Genomic DNA, 24,057 nt, shown 5'->3' on the forward strand with positions numbered 1-24,057 from the left:
GTTTCGGCATTAATGAAATTAACAAGTGCACTACAGTGGCAACAAGGAGATGACCCCCAAAACAGGAATGGTTTTACAAGTGGAGGCCATTGACATTTTTTCTCTCCTTACCTATTCGGACTGTTTTTTCATTATTTTTTACCAGTATCATGAGGTGATACCTGGACCCTACAGAGGTTGGACAGGCAGTCCATCTCCTCCAGGATGTCACATTAATATGTGCAATTACCAGAATGTTTATATACATAGTACGTAGGCATTTGGTCATAAACCTCAATATAATTAATCATAAAAGCTATAATGTAATCAAGCTACAAACTCCATGATATATGGTCATGCTAAAGGTGTGAAATATTAAGGTGAGCTGACAGGTACTCCACTACATCAGCTTAAGTTGCTTATTGTATTGAAGATAATTTCTGCCAAACTAATCAAGTCATTGTGGAGCTTTACTTTTGGATGGCTGTGAATTAGGAGGTACAGCAGTTCTCCTGCTCCTCCTATCACATGTCATAGTGTCCTTGAGCAAGATACTGAACCCCAAGTTGCCCGTGGTGAGGCAGGTCAGTTGTGCAATCAGTTGTAATACGTTGTTTTGAGGGAATATCCACAAAAATGTTAGAACTTTATCATTGATCACTTCGACAATATTATTATTTACATAATGGGTGAATGAGATGCAGTGTAAAAGCGCTTTAAGTACCAGCATGGTAGAAAAACGCTGTATATACTGTAAGTGCAGACCATTTATCATTTACTTTAGTAATTAGTAATGTTTCCAGTCACTTGAGAAACAAGTCTCAACAACTAGTGGATAAGTTTCCATGATTTTACATCTTTGTTAATTGGAGGATGACACTGCCAATCTCCTGACTTTACAACAATCTGAAGTATTACACTTATTATAAGAAATGCCAGACTTTTTATTGCTATGAAATCTGGAACGTTGTTTCTCACATTCCTCTTGATTCTTGTCTTTTTTTTTTCTCTTTTTCTTTTTTTTCTGGACGGCAACAGGTGTTATGGTCAAAACAAGGATACAAAGGAGGCTAAAATGCTCCAGTAGAGTTTATCTCTATTCAGCCTTTGTCAACATTCACTAACCCACTCAATGAATGAAAGCCTGATGATTCTTCATCAGCAGCTGAATTCTCTTTAATAATTCTCTGTTAAACTCTGTAAACCTATTAGCAGAAGATATCTCACCATTCACAGTACATGAATGGGACTACATGACTGACTTTTCCTCAGAAGGAAACTGAGCACGCTGACTATCTCTTGGGAACCGGCCTGTCAACCACTGCAGTTTTGCAATAATGTCACATGGGCTGCGTTATAGACTGACAACTTGCCTGTCCCGCATTTTATGAGTCAAATTTTGCAGACTGTGTTCTAGTCTAATTTCAGCAAGAGACTATGATGATGAATCATCATGGTCTCAGAAAGTAAGTCTGGGGATTTTTATGTCCTAGAAACAGCAGTGTATTGTGTTTTAACAGTCACGATTTGTCTGGAAATGTGATGTATCATTGCCATTATTATTCAGTGTATAGACTACGTTGTAAGATGTGTGTCAGAGCCATTAGCCAAATTATTCTAATGCCTGTGTCATTACTTTAGTATAAGACACATGCATCAGGAGTGTAATTTTTATCATGACTGTAATACTTCAGTGCATATACAGTTTTTACCACCCGTCACGCACAATGCATTGACACAAAGTCTCTTCAGCAATTTAGTAGACGCAGACACAGGGGGCCAAACAGTTCATGAAACATATGCATGAACTGAGTCCTTATTTGTTGTCAGCTCAGTTAAATAAAATTACCACAAAGACAGATAATGGAAAAAGTAGATGCGGCAGGTCCCTTCCTGGGGAGGCCCACATTTGTCAGATTCATACCAATGGCACATGCCCTCAAACACAACATGGACAATAAAATATTCATAGTCAACAAGAAACAGATTCCACAGAAAGTTAGAAATGCAATATGAGTCAGTCAAATCATTAAACTGATCATTAATGCAGGGCTTACACAAAAACAAATGGGTAAAATAATTTGGACAAACGATTACCAGCAGTTTCCAGTGGAAAATCTATGTTTCGCTATGGAGATGTGCAACTAAAATAGTGAGTACATTGCCGTGTTGAAATGTAAATACCACAGGATTTATTGGACTGACTAATTGCCGAGGTCCATTACCGTGACACATCAAGACAGATTATTAGCATTCACTTTGTGCATATGTCCTCAACATCCTTCCCGCTAACCTCAGCCTTTTTCATCCTCAGTTCCTGAATGTCTCATCTCATCAAACTTTAAAATAAGATGATGGACATCAATCTTCTCTAATATGCTCCCTCATCCCCCTGTTTTGAAGCATGCTCCTGACAAATAGCATTTCCAGATGCGAGTGCAGTTCAGAGCGTAGATCTTTGGCTCGGTGCCACAGGTGTTTTAGATTCAGCAAAAACGGAGGCCAGTCTCTCATGTCAAGTCAACATGATTAATGAATCAACTTTCTGACAAGAGTGACAGGGCAGGTTGACAGCTGATGTCTCCCTTACAATGCATCAGTCATTCAACTTGTGATGACAAGATCAAGGCCTCAACAAGTAGGCTATGTGAACTAAATATAGATCAACTACTATGTCTTCAGTTGTTAATTGGGTTTTAGTCCCCAGCTCAAAGGTAAATGTGAAGTTTATTGTCATCAAGAAAAATAATTCTTGCTGCGGCGGTATGTCATTGAGCTTGTCTTAGCAAAAGAAAAAAATACATTTCTTAAATTTTATTTAATACATTTCTTTATGCTGTTTGAATTTCATCACACAAATAAATGTTGTCATTAGCGGGTCACCTGAAAATACCAAGCATTGCATTTTCTTTAGCTTACAATGAGTCTTTTATATCTACATGCCTTTATATTATCTCCTTTTTGCAGAAGCCTCAACGTTGCAATGCAGTGTTGTTCCAGTAACTAAGAATGGAGAAACCAAACACTGTTTTACTTGAATTTGTAATTATAATATTCACTTAGATTGTCTGTTTTCATATATTTATACTAAAAAGGGCAACAAAATCCAGTTTTTACATATTGTAGCTATCTAGAGTAAACTTCATCACACTCGGAAACAGGCTTTGAGTGATGCTGAGAAGGTAGCCTTCTGCATTCAGAACATGGATGCTGATACATTTGTCACATTTTACACTTTGAAACTTTATAAGTATTAGTGGGTTGATTTTACATTATATGATTGTACATTCATTTTGTTTCTAACCACTTTTTATGCCTCTTTCCTGATTAAAAAACATAATGACTTGACATTAGTACTCATTATGGAGTACATTTTTTAAGCAAGTACATTTATTTAAATATTGAGTTTGTGTTCTTCCATCACCTACAGACAGACAGACTCATATTTTGAAAGTAGAACAAACAAAATGATGTTAAGCATATTTACAAATCTTTTAGTACTCAAATTTCACTTCTAAAAAGTGTTTTGTAAAGTAATTTTAAACAGAATAAATGTTTTGTAAACCCTTAATGAAGATACCTGTTTATTTATGTAAGTGTAAACTCACATGAACATTATTTAATATATTAATTCCATCAAAATACTGTACATGAACCAAATCATTTGCAGACTGTGTTCCTCCTTTTGAAATTGCAGAAAACTACTCTATAGACTATACACAAAACACCAACATACTGCATATGTCAAACCTAAAGACCTGACGCAAACTAGATCTGTGCATGTGCATTAAACACAAGTATCTTTTGGGCAGAGAAGAGGAGCCATCATTTTGAATGCCTATCTTATCTTATCTCATTTATACTTCGAAACAGCATCTCAGAATGTACAATCGTTTCAACACTGGGAAAATGCAGACAGATGTCCACAGGCATCTCTCACTGCTGCTCAGACATAATGGTGTTTAAAGCTCTTCAGAATGCTCAGGGACATCCTAAATCATGTGTGTCAGTGTTTGGGTGTCTCAGCATTATGGGAACAGACAGCAAAGGAGAAATTGAGCAAACAGTGTCCTACTCAATTCATGTCCTTAAAAACTTTTGCTCATGCACAGTTGAAAAGGTTATATACATTTATATTAAGGAACACACATTATCTTTTTTTGTGAAATTAACCTAATCAACTTAACCAATTATTTTTCTCAACGCAAGGTAAAAGTGGTAAAAAAAAAAGTCATAAATGTTTTATATTCAGACTAACTGAAACAATGTGGAACACATCACTATGGCTGAAACAGGTTCAGAATTTTAGCTTTTACTTCTGATACATAGAGATTTTAAATGTGACACTTGTTTAAATAATTAATTTGTTGCTTTGTACAGTTCTCTTATTTGAATAATGGTGATTGAATGTTATTAGAAGTCTTACATTGTGACAAATGTCATGTTTTGTTATTACATTTATATAAGCCTCCTTTTTTTCCAAGAGAGATAAATCCTTGACAGGATTGAAAACACCCAGCAGTTCAGTCTTTTTTTTTTTTATTAAACATTGTCAAGGATTTTTTCTTTGTGGGAAAGCAGTGACTTGAATTTAATATTAATACATGAGATGCACAAACTGCAGCTTGGTCAGGGCTTCGCTGTTTCATAGGGAATATCCTCCAGGTACAATAACTGCAAATTATTATCCAGTGGACACATACAGCAAACCAATTGCAAACCGAAACTCAAATGGTATGGAAATAATATACTAAAAACAGAGGTTTAGAAATGCAAATGATTAAATGGGTAAACTTTCTTGACATTAGTTGTTGCCGTCCTACGAACTAGTCTGACCTCTAGCTTATAGAAAAAAATCTCACAATGTGTAAAATCAGCCTGAGATGGTACGTGCATCAGAACCAGTAACGCATGGCCGAAAGCCTTCTAATCCACTGGGTCATCCTTTCCGACTTTGCCCAGTGGAAGATGTTCCTTTTTAACCAACGTGACCTCATCGTTGCCTCGTGGAAGTCCGAGCGGCTCCGGCGGCCGTGACACGATGTTGAGGGCCTAAGCGCCTGCGTTGCTAAAGGCAAGATAACACCAAATGAGATGTGACAGCTGAAAGAGAAAACAGGCCCAGCTGATGGCTCCAAAATGAGAACAGAAGTTCCAGTGTATCATATGCCCTAGTGTTGTCACAGTAGCTGCACTAATAGAGCAAAAATACGGTTGAATATTTGTGAATTATGGAAGGGGTGTGGATGAAGCCATGTTACATACATTAGAGTTTGAATTACATTCCGCTGTTCTCCCCCCTGTTCTTTCGGAAAAAGATTCCATCCTCATGATAGATTGGATGTGTCCGGTGACAACTGCCCTTGTATGACCTTGTTATAGTGAAGCATGAGAAACAGGCAGTTTCCCATTCAGGTCAGGACTCATCTGTTAGCAAAAGATCTGAGCTGTCCTGTAAAGCTGGGAGGGAGCGGAGATGGTGGTGGGTGGCGTCTCGCTGAAATTGTTGTTGCATCAATAAATAATGGCAGACAGAAGTCTGATGGCCGCGCAGTGCCTCTGATCTATGATCAAACAGAAAGCACTGTCCTGCCCTCGGACTACAAACACAGCCACGAGCCATGCATCAAACGCACACTCGGATGCATGTACGTGCTGACGCGCTCCAACAAATAATCAAACCCTCCTGGCAATCACAACACTTTAAAAACTTAACAAAGCCTTGAAGTTTGGAGTGGGGTTACATTTCTTTTTCCACCAGTCTTCCCAGAGTCTCCGCTTTAGCTCTCTCGTTTGCTTCGCAGCCCTCTTTATATCTGCTTCTCCAAGCTTTCCACTGATTTAAGGTATTCACAAAGCCTTTTATTTCCAGCGGGTAGATTCGAGGACTCCAGCCAGTTTTTCGGCACTCACAAGCCAAGCGAGCGCTTGAACCTTTCCTTGTTGGGAGCGATAGCCCGGCTTTGCTTGGCACATGCTCGGCTCAGCGCAGGAGAACTGCTCGGGCTTTTCTCGACCTGAAATGGGTTTTCACATTCTTTTCTCATGTTAAGAGTGTAGCTGCTCATCTATTTGCTGCCTCGTTTCATCTCCTCTCTCCCCCCCTCGGGGAATGGATTCGTTAGGCAGGTGGCCTTCCAGGTTTTTACCTCCAGACATTTAGTTTTTTTTTTTTTCAGCATTTCCGCCAATTCCGTTGTTACCAGCTTGTGTAACCATCTGTATTAGTTGCTAACTAAAAAACTCAATTCATGATGGGAGTCTTCCATTTTGAGTTTCATAGATGATGAATGTTGATTTTGTAACGGCCCATACAAGGTTTGAAATTCTTCATCTTTAGAAGATAAAAGTCATAGGGAGGTTACATAGTGGACATTAACAGAAAAGGACTTTGACTCCAGATCTTTGGGTTCACATCCTAACTCCCACCTGTGGTTCGATTTATGTAACAGAAGCACTGCAGTTAAGGTTAAGGAACACAAAAAAATCTACTTCGACCACCTTCCTCTTTGGAATATGCATGAAGTAAAGGAGAAAACCTGGTGATGAGTGACAAAGTGACAAAAAAACAGCAAATATAAAAGTCAGATAACTCAATATTATGAGCAAATCATTATATTGGTTCAATCCTTGCTCTGATTGGAGCCACAGCACTTACTGTTCTTCTTGTCAGTGGTAGGACACAGGTGACAATCCTGTTTACAACAGCTGTCCACCCTGACTAACCTCACTCCTCCTCACTTCAAACAACAACTTCGGAGCTGCCAACCTCCTGTTAACTGCCTTAGACCAAAGCCGGGGTTGGTGCTCAACACTCACGCTCTGTCTCACCTTGTTTGCACTTTGCTTACTGCTTCCTGCTGATGGCATTGACTTCCCTCAGCCTGTTTACACCATTCTGCCTTTGGACCTGAATATCAACGTTGCTGTTGCTGAAACCCTGTACAGTAGCTCTGCAGAAGGTTTACTGCCTCACTGTGACATGATTCTGTTTGAATATAATGGCTGTTTATGAGAGGAAGCATTACCCTGACTTTTGTTTATTTGTTTGTTTGTTTGTTTGGTTGGTTGGTTTTGTGCAGGTCATGTGTCTAGAGGTGGTAGTGATGGTGCTGTACCAAGCCCAGCTCATTTCTATACTGTAAGTCTTAGATTATTTTTTAATAGTGTAAGGCCAAGGCAGAGACTCCAGTGTTTCATCTACTTCTGTAAAAGTTAGTGCGACACCAACATTGTGTAACTGAACTCCATGTGACACCTGCTCCTCTGTAACTTCTTTTTTCATGATTCTGTTCTCGTTGCCTTTCATGTGGTACGAACCTGAAGCAACAATGTTTGTATTCACATTTCTTTCAGAGGGTGTTTGTATTCTTGACCTTTTGGGTTTTCAAATTCTGTTACGTGTATGCTGCTGCTGCTGCTTTATTCTAACTGTATGTCTAAGCCATTGGTTTGTTATTTATTTTACAGAAACGGAACGGAACGTGCTGACTGTGGCTTTTAAAAAGTTGAATTCCTTACTGTTAACAGAGCTCTACTAAAACGTCATCAGCCAACACATATTGTTTGTTTTGTTACATGTGATATTGTACATAGTGAAGATATAGATATACATACAAACTCTATGAGAGGATCGTGTCTATGCAGCATTTTATTTATAAGTGTTTATTTATAAGGCGGAGTCCTGCATGGCTCTAATTTTGAAAAGCTCACCGTCGCCACAAAATGTCCCATTCAGATTAATTGTGCCTATCCAGCTGCTGTCAATCAGCTGTATTCTCAATTATAAAATATAATTAGAGGTAATACTATTATGCTGGTTACCTGCCTGCATGAAGTACATTTTTACCTTTTCTTATATCTGTGTTTTAATATAAATAAATATAACCACTTTTATACCCATTAAAAATTATTTGTGCTGGTTACCTGCCAGGTACCCACAGGCACCTAATCTGATGCAAGACTCTGGTGCATTTCCTCGTCTTTCTTATCATTCAACTATCTACTTTTTACCATTTAGCAGTAGTAAGAAAAGTAAGTAAGTAACATGATAACAGCATGTTCCCCAGCTGAACGTGAAAATGAGATTTTAATCTCTAGACCACCAGCAGCCATCGATGATATCCAGGAACTTCAGACACAGTTCAATGTTGTGCTGTCAGATGTGTTTTCTGGTGTAAACAAACAAAGATTAGATTTAGGAGATGTACACATTCAAGTTTAATGTTGCCTGAGTCATTAATGCTTGAGTTCACCCAGCAAAAATTAGGACTGTGCACCCCAAGGGAAGTGCTTATAAAGGTTAGTGCCATTTCCAAAAACACATGGCACTGCAGCTGAGTGGTGCAGCTAAATGCAATCTCTGCAACAACAAATGTAATGGGATAATACAATATTGAAAAAATCATTAAAATTATTGCTTTTCTTGTCAGTATGTGTTGAAATCACTAACTCCACAGTGACTGCCACTTTTGTTCTTGCTGTATGCTGTGTGCTTGCAGTACTTGTATAAACAGCAAAACGGTGCCATGACCTTGTTGTGACTCCATTCAGAAACCCACCACTGCCAGTTAACAAAAGTGAATTCTTTTTCAGGGCCACATAGAGTTCCTTTTGCAATATGCAGCATTAGAGTGTGTAGAATTGTGTTCCTAGGCAAGTTCAGCACTGACTGGCCTACATATAGGATTGTTCCAGGCTTTGGTCTCAGTTTCAGGCTGTGCGTATGGCAGGGCGCCATAGCTGAAACACCTTTACAAACTTTGATCACATGCACATTACTACAGTTACATGTATTTGTATTATTTACTAAAAAGAGAAACATGTTGAAAAGTAGTTTGACCATACATAAAGATTCAAACTAATCATTTATGTGAAAAGATTAGTGTGGCAATCTGTTTACCAAATATTTAATAAAACAAATTCATGATAATGATGGATCATATACTCTGGAAGACACATACCCTGAACTTGGACTAAATTTATTCTTACTAAGACAACATTTTAAATGAAGCAAGGCTGAAATGAAGGCTGCTTGAAGAAAAACTTGATATGATCTTCACTAGACATTATTGATTAATAGTTGTAGTACAAATAATACAAATATTTCCCTCTATAATGTAATAAGAAATGTTTTCAAATTGATACACAAATATGATACATGCATATGGCACTATAGCATAAATGATAATTTGTCTAATCACCAGCTTAATAAGTATTTAGCTTTAAAATTGATATTGCATCCAGTTACAGTCATATATGATATTTTCCTTCAGTTTCTTGGATCAATTTGTCAGTGTCTTGGCAACACTGGTAGAAACTGATCAAACAAATCATATTATTTTTAACCTTCCTCTCGTGTTAGGGTCGGTACCGACCCATTTTCAGTTTTAAAAGCATAAAAGTACCAAAAAAAATTTGTTTATTGCTTCAAGGCTTTTTGACTTTGTCAGTAACCTTTAAATCAACAAAATAAAAAAATAAAATAAAATCTAACCAAATTATAAAATCTTCCTATTGAAATTATAGCGTTTGTGTTGTTAGGGTCGGTTTTGACCCGGTACTAAAAAGTAAGATTTTAAATCAATTAAAGAGTCAAAACTAATAACTTATAAGTTCAATTTCAGCCCAAACACTAACAGCCAGCTCTTCTTCCAATCATGTGCTGTGTTTACCTGCACAAAAACAAAACAAACAAACAAATCTGAAGATATTTTTTTTCGGCCAACAATGTCACTTCAGATGTTCCAAAGGATATCAAGAGTCTTTAGATTTGAAAACAGAGATACTACAGCAAGATGTGATCTTGCAGGTGAAGAATAGGGCTTCACTTTGCCTGTACAGACACTACCACTGTTGAAGTATGATACTTATGTCTACTCTTTGCAAAGATGTAGCTCTATCAGCAAGAAGTGACAAAAAAACGGCAATTATTCTTGACTATAACAAAAACAAAGGAGGAGTGGATAACCTGGACAAGCTGACTGCCACCTATACTTGCCAGTGCAGGATTAGGAGATGGCCAACGGTTGTGTTTTACAACCTCCTTGACGTGTCTGCATATAATGCATTTGTATTGTGGACCCACATCCACCAAAGGTGGAATGCAACAAAAAAAACGAGGGGAGAATGTTTCCTTGAGGAGCTGGGAATCTCCCTTGTCAAGCCACACAGCGCGCGAAGGGAAAGGGTCCCCCATGATAGATGCTGCGGCCTAGGTCAGATAGCACTATGTCCACCACATCAGAACCACAAAAAGCACCTTCATCGTCATCCTCAGCTAGCCATGCATCAACACCAACCAGATCAGCCAGAGATACAATTCCACTCAGGCCACTTGATTCTAAAAGAAAAAGGTGTCAGATCTGCCCAAATAGTAAATACAAAAAGACAAATGTGCTGTATATAAACTGCAAGAAATATCTTTGCAAAGAACACACTAAGAGTGACACTTTTTGCCACACATGCATCTAAACACAGAGACTAGATTTGTCTGGTTTTTTTTTGTTTGTTTGCTTGCTTGCAAATCTATATTTGTTGTTCTGACTTGTTCTGCTTTTCATTTGTATTTATATTTAAGTTTTGTAACTGATAGAAAAAATTCATTTTTTCTCCTTTTCTTGAAGCTAATGTATACGGGTCGAAACTGACCCCAACACCATAAGTGCTACGATTGGTAATAATATTAATAAATAAATAAATTAAACAAAATTAAATTTAAAAATAATTAAAGAGGTGTGTTGTAATGTCCCCCAATGACAGTAAAGTAACAAAACAACCTTTTATTTATTAATGTGATTTAAAGTATGTAAAACAGTTCAACACGATGCTACTTATAACGTGATTTTACAGGTCTAGAACAGATTTATTTGATGTACATCTCATAAATAAGGTTTCTGTTGAATGTTCAGGCCTTTTAAATTTTTATTTTAAAAAAAACTGTTATCTGACAATTTACTTTAAAAAATAATCCAATTTAATTTAATTTCCTCAATTCCAAAATTGTTCCTTTAGCTGGGAGCACTAAAAAGTGAATGTTGGCACTTCATACCAGTGGAGCTCCAGTTTTTAAAAAAAGAAAATGATTATTCTCAACTCACATTTGTGCTGTAGACTGCAAACCACTTGTACTACTAAAAGTTTAATCAGTAATAATACTTCATCCTTTATTAGTTGACATTTCATATTAAGAATTTAGATGTGAAAATTAACTAGTAACTAATGATGTCAAATAAATATAGTGGAGTAAAAAGTATAATTATTTCTTCTGGTATGTTGTGGAATGAAAGGATAGACATACTCTTAAAAAGTATCTCAACTGTATTTAAACATAGTAAATATATTTTCTCTGTTAACTTTTAGATGCATTAAACCATTGCTCCTATTAATGCAGGGGCATTAAATGTTCTATACAGTGACCACAATGAGAAGAAGTGGGCAGAGTTTCTCAGTGTTTATTACCAAGAACTGGAGAAGAAAATAGTCGAAGATGATTGAGCCTCTTTGTTGAACTTTATTTGTTGAACTTCCTAATAATGTTGTAAATGTCTTTACTGTCAGTGTCTGGTTTAAATTTTATAATGCCATCAGTCAAACTTGACCCACGGAGCTACTTCTGTATGTGTAGTTGGGGAGACACACAGAGGTCAATTCTCCTCCAGTCTTTCTTTCAGTTTTTTACATCTGGATCCAACACACAACTTAGAAGATAGCACCTTTTATTTGAACCCACCCAAGTATTGGAAAGTGTGACTGACAGGTGTGTTTTGCTGGGCAGGTGTGTCCTATTGCACTGATTATTGAAACAGTAAAGCACTGAATGTCTATACTTTGTTTCAGACATTGATTTTACTTGTTCAAACTCTATTTATAATTAAGTGGTGTAACCAACATGAAAATCAAAGAGCTGTCTATGGGTAAAAAACAAGCAAAAGATCAAAAGATCAATCAGAGCAAAGCAACTAATTCTATTTTAAACAAGTTTTAACCTTAGAGCTCCCTGTAATGTCAGATTGAACCCCTGTGAAAATAGAACAGCTCATTGTCTGGATGATTCACAGTGAGTAAGTGGTCATGTTGACGACGTCGCTACCATGTGACTCGTGCTTCCTTCTGCTGTGTACTAAAAAGGTCAACTCTATAAAATGCCTGGACCTAATTCTCCAGGCATTTGTTTGTAGTTTGTACTAGAAGATGCATTTTGTTTTCAAGTGGGAAACACACTCATTGATAAATGATCACTGATTGGGAATCAGTCAACCAACTAACCAGTCAAGCAACACGTTTGGTAACTTAGTAAATTACAGCTTTCTACTTATTAAATAATTGCCCAGTAATAGTTTTACAATTTAAAGGAATTACGTGTAATTTGTGTAAAACTAATTAGAAAATTTAATAAAATGGTAGTAAAAGGTAATTTGCCCAAAATTGAAGTTAAATTACAAACATTTAATATATAAAATTGCAAGGTTAATGTTATTACCTGGAGATTAGTGTAGTATTACTGTCACAATGCATCTGATTACCTGATCAGTTCCGCTTTTTCTCACACACTCACCAGAGTTGCCTTCATTCATCGCTGAATCGACTCTCCAACCTTAGTACCTGATATCCTGCTAACCTGTCACCCTGCTACCTGTTACTGTCCTGGACAGTCGCACCTGGTCTGACCTGTTTCTGTCTCTGTGGATCAGTCTATTTGGATTGTGAATTTTGGATTTGTTTCTGACTGCTACTCTAGGTTTTGTGGCCTGTTTTCTCCTCCTCAGACTGTCTCTTGAATGGTGGATTTCATAAATTGTCAGCCTCTGTTTACTGCTATAATCTATAGATCGCCTACTCAGTATCTGCCTTTCACAGTATGCGCTCCATCCGACACATTCAACTCTCCAGCCTCATTCTGTCCGCACCAGCCACTCCTCCTTCTCCAGGCTACCCAGCTTCCACCGTCTTTCAGTATCCTCTGTTCCCAATCCTGCCCCGACTGCATTACCCAGAACCAGTCCTGCTTCATGTTTCCTGTTTGGTTTTTTTGTTACCCTCTCTCCCCTACTCAGCTGGTAAAGATAGTGAAACCATTACAGTACAATCTGGCCACACCTAGACCTTGATTCAGAGAACCGACTCCATTGCGAGAGTCGGGTTCAGAGCACCCCCTTTGTTCTTGATAATTAGCTTACTCTCCTTGTCCCTAACATTTCCTTGTCTATTTTCTGTACACTTTTGACTCCCCGCTTCTTTCTGTCCTGACCCTGGACTTTGGCTGTCCTACCAGTCATTCCACCTGACCTGGCCACAGCTAGCTCTGGGCCCGCAAGCGGCTCCTCTATTACTCAGTCTCAGAAATCCTGCTGTCCAAGTTGTGACTAACAGTCCTGTTAACCCCGACTCAGTCAGCTTCCCTGGGGTCTGCCTCATCTAAACCTAGTTTTGGGCCTACTAGCTGCTACTCTGCCTCCGCCTGCAGCTAATCCAAGGCCAGCTAGGGGATCCCTGGATCATCCTCCTGTTTCATAGTTGTCAGTCAACCCCTGACACTTGAGCTACTCTGGGTCTTTTTTGTTTGTCTGAATCCAGCACTCCCCAGGTCCAGTCCAGATTCACCTAACCCACATAATTCTTCTGTGACCCATACCTGTAAAGACTCCAAGTCTAACACTTGCAAGCACCAGCATTCACTATTTCTTGGGTACTTGCCTCGTTTTCCGAGAGAGACCCCTAGGTCCACCTGTGCAAATATTCTGTCAGACATCTAGTCTCCCAGACCCTGGTCCCATCCATAAAAGCAGCTCAACCAGGTCCAGTTCCTGCTGATCCTGCTGAAGCTGCCACTTCAGCCCCGGAGTCACCTCCAGTCTTTCAGCTGTTGCTACAGTTCCAGGTCCAGTTCCGGTCCTTCCCACCTGTGATACACTTCTAGTTCTTGCCTCTGCTGAACCAGCCCCAGTTCCTGTGGTCACCACAGTTCCTGTTGCAGCTCCAGTCTCCACTGTCACCATAGCTCCAGATCCATCCTTAGATCATGCGGTCACTGTGGTTTCAGTTCCGGCTTCTGTTCTAGTCAACTCTGCTGTTCCAATTCCAGAGTCTGCAGCCACCACCACAGCCGACCACTTCAGATTTCCACTTCAGCTGTTGTTGCCACTTCAGATTCACATTCAACTTTTCTGGATCCAGCTCCAGTCTCCAAGTTCACTCCTACACAGGCCCCAGCACCAGCTCCTGCCTGGAACAGGGCACCCAATCTTCCACCTCCATCCTTTCTTACATTATTTCAATTTCAATTTACTTTGCCAAATTATCCAAAATGAGAAAATAATCACATTTACTAATAATTATCCAATAATTAGCAACCGAATAAGAGATATTTACCTGAAATAATTAGTAATCAAGTGGGCTTATGGAATATGAAATGTAATTCATTTGGGTTTATATTCCAAAGTATATAGTAGGTAAACATTTATGTTTGAAACTGAGTCCTGCAGAGATTTCAGTTGCCCAATGATTACACAATCAAAGTATGTAATACTGTGAAATCAAAAAACTGAAAGCCAATAAGATGATGCATTTTATTACTATATAGATACATCATAATATACATTACAAGTTAAATTTCTCATAAACTACAAATTTCATCAGTGGCAGTGACCTTGCAATTACTAGACACATATGGTACACAGTTTCTAATATTGTAGTAATTATATTACAAAAGGCAGAAGATATGCTGCAAAATGGTCAAGTGCTTCATACCTCACAATTGCACAGAAATGTTAATAAATCAATCTATAACACTTAATAAATGTATTTTTTGTATTCTACAAAAAGTAACACTGTACATTGTTAAATGACAAGAAAATGTATCTGCAACTAAGTCATATCTGACATGCAAATTGCCAAACAAGCACAGCAGTGTCTCCAGAGTTTGTGAAGAAAATATTCAAGTTATAAGCACATAACACAGAGCACAGCAGAGTGGTCATCAGCTGTGGCCAGACAGCCCTGTGGCACCTCTGACTTCACTGAAGATGGCTGGTAGCACAATCTCTATAAAAGACAAAAAGATGTTAAAATGTATTATGCTGACATAATTGAAGCAATCCTCGAGTACCTGCACTATTGTGCTTTGTATGTCAGTTATAGTAAAGCAGTTGAAGTTGTACAAAGTAAGGTATTCATAACATTACTTAGGTTTGGGATTTCTTTACTTTTACTAAGTGTGCAGTCTGATTCATTTTTATCGAGGTGGACATACAACCACTTAGTCCTCATTTTTATTTTGTATTACTACTACTAGTTTAATATCTTCTATAAGTAGACCTCAACCCTCACCTTGCTGTAGTTTGTCCATTTTTTCCTCTGGACTGGGTCTTCTCTTTCTGGTTCGACAAACCGCAAGTTACTCACTACTCCCCTCTACATGATGGATCAGCTCTTATTACACAGTATTTGTATTGAACTGGTCAATTGAAGTCACAGTAAGCTTTTCAAACACGACAGGGAAGACACACAAGCTAATGTGTCTCTGGAACTTGGTTACGACTTTTCAAATAAAAAGACAAGACTATGCCTGTTAAACTTTTGACATCGCTATTTCTCTACATAATTGTGATGTATCTAAATGGTGAGCCTCAACTCACTACACTGGAAACCGAGTTGCGACTTTCGTACAGGTGAAACTGTATTTGTGTTGTGTGTCAGTGCTGCTGCTGAGTGGCACTAAGCATTTAAGAGATCTCTTTTAAAATTTTTACCTGTGAAATAACATTAAAGGTAACCTATTGTCAGCTTTGTGACCAAATGTTACCCCCATTTGGGACTGTATGTTAAAGGCACAGGAGACATGTCCTGATTCATATGGTACGCACAGACAAAATAGACGGACCACAAAATTCCTCACCAGTTTAATATTTGATCCTAATAAAGTAAACCACGGTGTTCAAAAACAATTAAACTTAATAAAGCTAAAATACATTTTAACATCTTTTTGTCTTTTATAGAGATTGTGCTACCAGCCACCTTCAGTGAAGACAGTGGTGCCACAGGGCTGTCTGGCCACAGCAGATGACCACTCTGCTGTGCTCTGTGTTATGTGCTTATAACTTGAATATTTTCTTCACAAACTCTGGAGACACTGCTGTGCTTGTTTGGCCGTTTGCATGTCAGGTATGATTTACGAGTGACGATACTGTGCAATTGTGAGGTAAGAAGCACTTGACCATTTTGCATCATGTATTTTTACTATTGTAATTGAATAACCACAATATGAAAAAGTTGGTACTAGTTGGGTGGAAATTACTGCACAATTTTAAAGAAAGAAGCATGTGGCCATTTTGCAGCATGTATTTAGTCTATTGTAAAGTAATTACCACAATATTAGAAATTGTGTACTGTATGTGTTTAGACTCAATACTGTTTTAAATATAATATATATATAGACCCAAAAGAATTACATTTTGTATTCCATAAGCCCACTTGGTTACTGGTTACTAATTATTTAAGGTAAATTTCTCCTACATGGTTGCAAATTATTTAGTAATTACTAGTAAATGTGATTATTTTCTCATTTTGGATATTTTGGCAAAGGAAATTAGCTTATTTTGTAGTTAGCACACTTTTCTAGGTTAAAACAGTTTTTCAGTTTGATTGTATGTTTTGTTTTAGTTTTTAGCCTCTGGGGGCAGTAATGGGTCCATTAAAAGAGCAATAAAACATCTCAGTGTCTCAGTGATTAGCAAACTACTGAATGTTTACACATTCACATTCAGCCTTGCAAATTTAATCTCAATATTAACATTTCATAAACACCACAGACTCTTCAGCTACTAACTGCTCCACTGTGTTCACCATCTTGTCTCTGATTGTCTCTCTTCTCTGTGCTGCACATGTATTGTACAATGGTTTTTTAGCGCTTTTTCACCTGAGCACAGCTCCTTGACAAACTATAAGCTGAAAGAAGCTAATGAGTTCTACAGGGCTGGAGGAGTTGGTAATAATCATCCCTTCAAACAACCCAAGCTTATTGATCAGTGCAACTCACAGACTCCATCAGCTCTAACTGCACTTTGATAAACGGACTCTCACATCCCTGTGGCTGTATTTACACTGCTGTTCTACAGATTGGATCACTGAACACAAACACTCTATCAGAGCAAACTATCTAAACTAGCCAACATTTTCAAGTACTTCATTGCAGTAATGGATCTCTTCTTTAAACGCAGCGAACAGATACATCAAGTGAATGAATATCAACAAGAGATTTCAAGCTGCTTCAACATCACAGATTTTCAGTCTGCTTCGTTAAAATAAAAATGAAAAACAAACGAAATCCCTTACTGACCTCATGGTAGTACCACGATCAATATGCAATTAACAAATTAACTTACGTTACAGCTATCATTTTTTATAGTGGTACGGAGACAATATCATTAATTTATTTGTTTATAAGATATTCTTTCTACATTGCCAAATTGATTGAGTTGTAGCATTTAGCACATCCATGGAGGGTGTGGTAGTAGAAACATTGGCACAGTCATTTCCCTGTGCTGTGAAATAATTGATAAATGAGTCAATGAAGTATTGTTCTGAATGAAAACAGCCCTAGATGCATTTGTATACAGGGTCGCTGCCATACTCTAGTACCAATACATTTGAAACCAATTGACTTCTAGTTAAACCCTTCTCACATTACACCCTTCCAGTCTCAACACACTTGCATGCTTCCTCTTCTTGCCCGTACCACCCGTCGCCTATTCAGTGAAGAAATCACTTTCTTGCATCCATTCAAAGACGATGCTCTCATTTAGCCACCAGTGTTGAGCGAATGCTTGCTGGGGATTGTTCACTGATGCCAAGTGACAGTGTTCTCTCAAATGTATCCCCTCCAATGAATGTTAGCCTGTGTTTCCAGTTATTACAATACTGTGTCTATGTAGTTAGACGGGAATCGCTGTCAACGTAGCATTGTGGAGCTTCCCAGACAATACTCCAATGTCCCAAACCCATAGATTATGTTTTATCTGATGCTAGTTTCTGGCTTTTGAGGAATAGTTTACACTCACTTCAGATTTATATTTCTAGGATGGTGATAAGACAAATTATGGAAAGCTTGGAATCTGTTTAAAATTCCCACCTTGTGCGTTTACTAATTAAAATATAAGAGAGCATGCTTTCAATCATTGGAATTATTATTAAAAAACTGGCATAAGAAATACATGAAACAGGTTTGCCCTCAGTAGGTTTAACAGCTAGAACTGCTTAGCACATCTGATATGTTTGTAGCTTTAAAAGCACTGTTTCACTTACATTGACAAGAATCTGAATGTGTCATAGAGCTGCATGAGTGATGTGATCGCCGGGAACGGTGACAAGATGATGAATTGTCACACTTTCCACCTCCTTTAAGAGACATAAGTTGTGTCAACTGTGAGTAATAAGAGGCCATAAAATTTGACATATCATACATTTCAGTGAAAACAACAGGAATAAGGCACTTTAACTGTGCCCCACTTCCAGCTGTGTTTAAACAAGGCTTACTGGGTTCTTCTGTGTGATGAAGCTAACTATGGTTAACTTGATTTACAAACACAGTTTAGCTTAAGTGACACTTGATGGCATAAACATTTAGTAGAAGTGGATGCATACACTGATCATTGACATCCAATAAAGTGAAGCTTCATTTTCACAACCAGTTTGACTCACTGATAATTGTAATCCATCATTTTGAGTCTTTGGGATCAATGGGCAGAACCAAGCGGTGGTGTTGTCTGTTGTCAGCTGTAGGCGTGTCATTATGATAAATGGCTCAATCAGTTGAAGCAGAGGAGACTATACCATACGAGTCACACAAAGATCAGAAAAGTTGAGGGAATTTGGCCCAAACTTTCTCTTGCACTATCATTTTGAAGAACATACAGCCTCCAGGGGAGCGTTGCATATTGAGGAGGAGAGAGAAAAGTTTGCTCCAAGCACTGGGTTGTCTGAAAGTTAAGTCCATATTTATGTATGGCCATTAATGATGTAGCCTAATGGCTACATTTAAATCCATTCACATCATGTTTATCATTGGTAGAAATAATGGATGGTGAAAGACTTTAGGAGACAATTGTATTCCCAAATGCAGCAGTTTGTCTCTGTCTCTTGTTTTTTTATGGATTTTCCAAAACAGTGTTGGATGCTGGAGGAGGCTGGAGGATGGGGAGGCCTGGCTAACACATCTGTGCTTTTGATGAGCACTGATTGACATGATGATACTGTATGTAGATGATGTATCTTTGTATGTATGTATACATGTATGTTTATTGAATTAGTTAGTAAGTTCCAAAGTAAACTTAACTGACTTGGTTTAATTGGTTTCAAATGTCATAAGGCGACTTTGGGCTAGTTTATTCAGGATATGCTATATGTGCTCTTTTGTGTAGCTTGTTTCTGTCCAGTATTAAACATTTTTAGTTTTTATTAAATAATTGTTATTCTTCAGAGCTACAGAGTGACAGAAATCTAAGGCATTTAGCCTTCGCTTTTCATGCTTAGCAGAGAAAATAAATTGTGCCTCTTAAAGGAGTTAAAACATGGATAAAGATGCCTCCTGTAACATTGTTTTGAAATCCACAGTCTTTTGTATCAAGTGGTGTCATAATACACACAGTACTCAGCAATTCTTATGAACTATAAAGTGTCATTAGCATGGTACTGCTCCGGGATCATCAAGTGTCTTCACAATTACACTTGAGAAACACAGAGAAAAGAAAATGGGAAAGCAAGCATCTTACTTATGCTGTTTTTAGACAGGCCTATTTAAGAACATTTAAAATTTTAACAGAGAGACTGACTTTACAAAAAAAAATTTTCTTTCTTGCACAAACCAGCAAATTGAATTTATTTGAAAGGTTAATTTGCTGATGCAAATTAATCTTGTGAAACGTCCACTATACAGGGTCACTTTCCTTCCTTTCCATTTTTTGCAGATGTTGAAAATGAAGGTAAAGCTTTAACAGGCTCAAAATACAATCAGAGCGACAGTCCAATTAATTCCAATAAATAAAAGATAAACAAAGCCAACAGCAGGGTGCATGTTTCACTGAGGCATGACATTCAGCAAATACACCCTGGTTGGTGCTGTTCACCTCGCTGTGTGCTAAATGACCTCATCACTAAACTGCCTCTAATCTTCAAAGTGGCCTGTCTTCTATCAACAGCTACTGACAAATGTGGCCTTGAGCGAGGCAGGTAAGCAGCAGCTAGTCAGCCGGTAGATGTGAGATAAACTGCAGTGGTCCCAGGCAGCTCCCAGGTGTGCACATATAGAATCTGAAAAAAATGTGAAGCAGAGCACCGCTGAAAAAGAACATGCGTACTCAGCAAAACTTTTATCCAGGATGAATAAATGAGGTAAAGAAACATGGATCATAAGGGTTGATACTTGTGCTGCACTATTTTGGTACTAACAATAGTCCATATTCAGAATCATGTGATGCTGTAACAGAGCAATATTGTCTGTGTACTGAGGTCGGGATAAGTGGATCACTGAAACATAAGACCTGAGACCAACCTTTGTTTCACTTTCCTACCATTTTACTACACATTTGCTGTTATTGTGCAGAAACAATCATGTCCAAGCATTAAATAAGGAAAACCTAAACCCAGACCTAGAACAACCTTAAATTTAACATGTCATCGAAAAGAAAAAGTTCAGTGGTAACAGTCAAATGATGTCATGTTGATAGAAGCATCAGATCAGAAATTACTGTCTGTGTGTGTGTCGTCGTCATAAAGAACATGGACAAGCTGAGTATTTTGACTGCATCTAAGTATATTTCAAATCCAACAGCACACTGATACAGATGCTGAACATTTACATTTAGTCAATTGGCTTTGACTATATTATCCAAAATGACAAGGCAAGCAAAAAATCTCAGTCAGGGATAATCTAAGAATCATTGGACCATTCCAACACTCTAACATAAACAAAGCAATGAAGTGTATGCAATCAGATGCAGCTAGAAATACATCTTGTACACTGAAGGAATAAAACGTTTGCTTCACAAACACATGGTGCAACACAGTAGAGCTAGATCGTCAGGTCAATGCTCAGCTTTCATCTTCATCTGAAACACAAGGGACGCTCCTTTTGAAGAAAGCAATGTCCACATTTTAGTTAGAGAAGGCACGTTGTCTGTAAGAGGAGCGAAGGAGATCATTTACATTTAAAGGAAACCATCACTTAACAGGGGGGGTTGGTCTACGGCACCATTCATCACTCGCTGACTATGCAGTGTTGGCATAATCCTCTGAGGCAGTTTAACTGCCATTCGCACACACATTAATACATGCGACCCTTATGACACACATATTGGTCCAGCGGAACGACCCACATGTGACCTCATCGATCCTCAAGATCCACTTAACGCCCCAGCAGAGATCAAATACCTGGGACCGATTATCCCAACAGGATAATAAGAACCGAAGAAGCCTTTTGGATTAAGCTGCTGAAATATCTTCAAGAACTTAAAGCGAGAGTAGTTGGTACTGACGAGCACCTTTGGGATAACCATGACCCAGATGAATGAAAATCTTCAGACATATTCAATATTCAGTTATTTCAATTGGAGAAACATATAGGAACACACTTTTCCCAAAGGTTCAAACCTTCCGTTGACACTTGCAGAGTTCTTTGCATGAAGTGGGAAATGCACAATGATTGTTGCACAACATAAAAGACACTTCTTTCTGGTCTTGACAGGTGAAAACATGGACTTCTCTATCTGGTAAAACTGCAAGTCAAGCAACAAGGTGTAGCCTGTGCATGTCAATATGGCAGTTATTAATAAATGGAGATACAGTATGCGCAATATATACTTGGCAATTAGCACATACATTAGCTACATGCCTGAGTGCACTTTGAGCAGCGCATTAGACTGAGACAAGTGAAAGCGGTGGTGTCAAAACATGCAATATAAAGATATTTCATATCCAGCTGAGCAGTTCCAGATTGTCGCATTTCTATTTTTAAATATATCATTATTATATTTCTGTTTTTAGCACTATTTTCTGCTTCATGTTATGAGTTCACGCCAACATACAGCACAATTAGAATCGATCTCGCCCCTAATCAAGCTATGAAAATACTGTTTGCCTTCCGGGGCCCGTGATGTGCCAAATTACTTCTGATCGTGACATCTGTTGTGGTCGCATTTGAAATAAAATGAACATGTGTGAAATGCATTTGTTGTCATTTGTGTTACCAACAAAGCGAACATAAACCCACAGAGTGCAATCCTCATGTGGTTATTGGTTTCAGTGCAGAGACAAGCTGGTTACTGTCACTAATTATGTTTCTGAAGAGGCTTAAAAGTGAAAAATGTGTTTTTATTAACTTTTTAGAAACAGTAGCTTTCTGGCTGAGTAATTGCAAGACCTCCAATCACTGTAAAGACACGGCATACGCCCTCACAGGTTGATAAGTGCACTCCACAGCTCCCTGTAATGTCGGCGCTCTCTGATGGAGACGCGGCACTTGTTGGATTGATGGACGGAGTAAAGAAAGCCATTGATCTTTGCACGATTTAACCACAAGTTAAAGCCCTAAATTCATCTGCGCTGCAATAACTATCAGACACCAAAGCCCATCTGTAATAATCCATCCAGCCCTCGGTCACTCGTGTGATGCAACAACTGTCAGAGCCAAAAAGTAATCAATGTGGAACACTGCCAAGAGTTTGCAACAAGTTGTTTGGTGATGTGAGTACAAACTCAGAAACAGATCAAATGTGTTTAATTATAACGAATTAGACGTCATCAGTCATCTTTAGACTTTGGAAGCGATCACACAAAAGTTATTTGCAGGACTGCACTTTACTGTACCACAGTCAACTCACACACCCATGCTTTTATTTTCTTACATAATCCTGTGTGCATGGGGGCCACATCTTGTGCACCGTCAGACATCAGAGTCACTCAAAGGTAGCTCTAGGATGCCGGGCTTCCCTGTGACATCACTGGTGCTCTGATGCCGGACAGTGCTGCCATTCTATACACGCATCACAACACAAGGCAAAAAAAAAAAAAAAAAAAACACCTGCTCACATCCACACATTTTGTTTCCTTACTTCATCATGAAGGTTCAATAACACTGACATCTGCATTTATCCTTGCCAATAACTGATCAATGTGTCTTCCAAATGGCAGCTGGTAAAAATAGATTTTTACATAATTGTCAAGTAAAGACTGATTCTTCTCTGTTGTTGGAGAAAATCACTGACATTAGGACTTAATGTCATCTACCAGAGGACAAGTTGACAAGCATGTGAAGCGTGAGAGAACTTTTTTTCCTCGTTCCTTGTGGAGCTGAGCCAAGACAGAAACCTTTTCCCATTTACATAAAATCTCATTTTTGGATGTTCCAATAAGGCTCGTAGATTTGTAGGACGTAAAGAGAGTGTAAGGCTGCGTCCCAACAGTGCAGCAGTGTGTGCTGACAGGAGCTGAAGAGTGTAAACACAGACATACAAAAAGAACAGAGAGATAGAATAGAAGAAGTCTTACCTGGGAATACAAGCAAGGCAAACACCCAGGACAGGATGACGAAACATACCGAATTATACATGATTCCCAAACAGTGCTCACTCTGATGTGCTCGTTTGTTTTGTGTTCTCTCTTCCCCTCACCAGAGGCTTCAGAGAGACGTCCACTTTGCTTTGCTTTTTTTTTTTTTTCTCCTTCCCCTCTTATTTGCCTCTTTTTCCTGGGTGTCAGTTTGGATAGCTTTCTCTCCCCACTTGCAAGGTGGTACTGGAGATGCTTCAAATCCAATGCAAGTAGTAGTTTGCGGCACACGCACGTGCACACTCACACACACACACACACGCGCGCACACAGAGAAAGAGAGAGAGAGAGGCTTGCTCTTCGCGCAGTATTCGAGCTCCCCCCTTCTCCACGTACTACAGCACACAGAGGGACCAGCACTCTGCAAGACTGGGGAGAGAGGAGGGGGGGCGGGGGTGGGATCTGCTCAGTCGGCATTGGCTAGATCTTCTGTCAGTCACCCATGAACAGTCCTTGCTCTGTTTTTTTTTTTTTTTTGGG

At 38.6% G+C, this 24,057-nt stretch overlaps 1 protein-coding gene across 1 annotated transcript in view; it reads right to left on the reverse strand.

The window, feature by feature from the left end:
- The window catches only part of opcml (opioid binding protein/cell adhesion molecule-like), a 262,498-nt gene extending 238,875 nt beyond the window's left edge, over nt 1-23,623 (reverse strand). Inside the window, exon 1 of the mRNA XM_026370142.1 lies at nt 23,518-23,623. Within this exon, the coding sequence (XP_026225927.1) occupies nt 23,518-23,578 (61 nt within the window). The 5' untranslated portion in view covers nt 23,579-23,623. The remainder of the gene's footprint in view (nt 1-23,517) is intronic.
- Between the last annotated feature and the right edge of the window lie 434 nt (nt 23,624-24,057).

This window comes from Anabas testudineus, chromosome 14 (assembly GCF_900324465.2).
Source record: "Anabas testudineus chromosome 14, fAnaTes1.2, whole genome shotgun sequence".
Classification (NCBI taxonomy): Eukaryota; Metazoa; Chordata; class Actinopteri; order Anabantiformes; family Anabantidae; genus Anabas; species Anabas testudineus.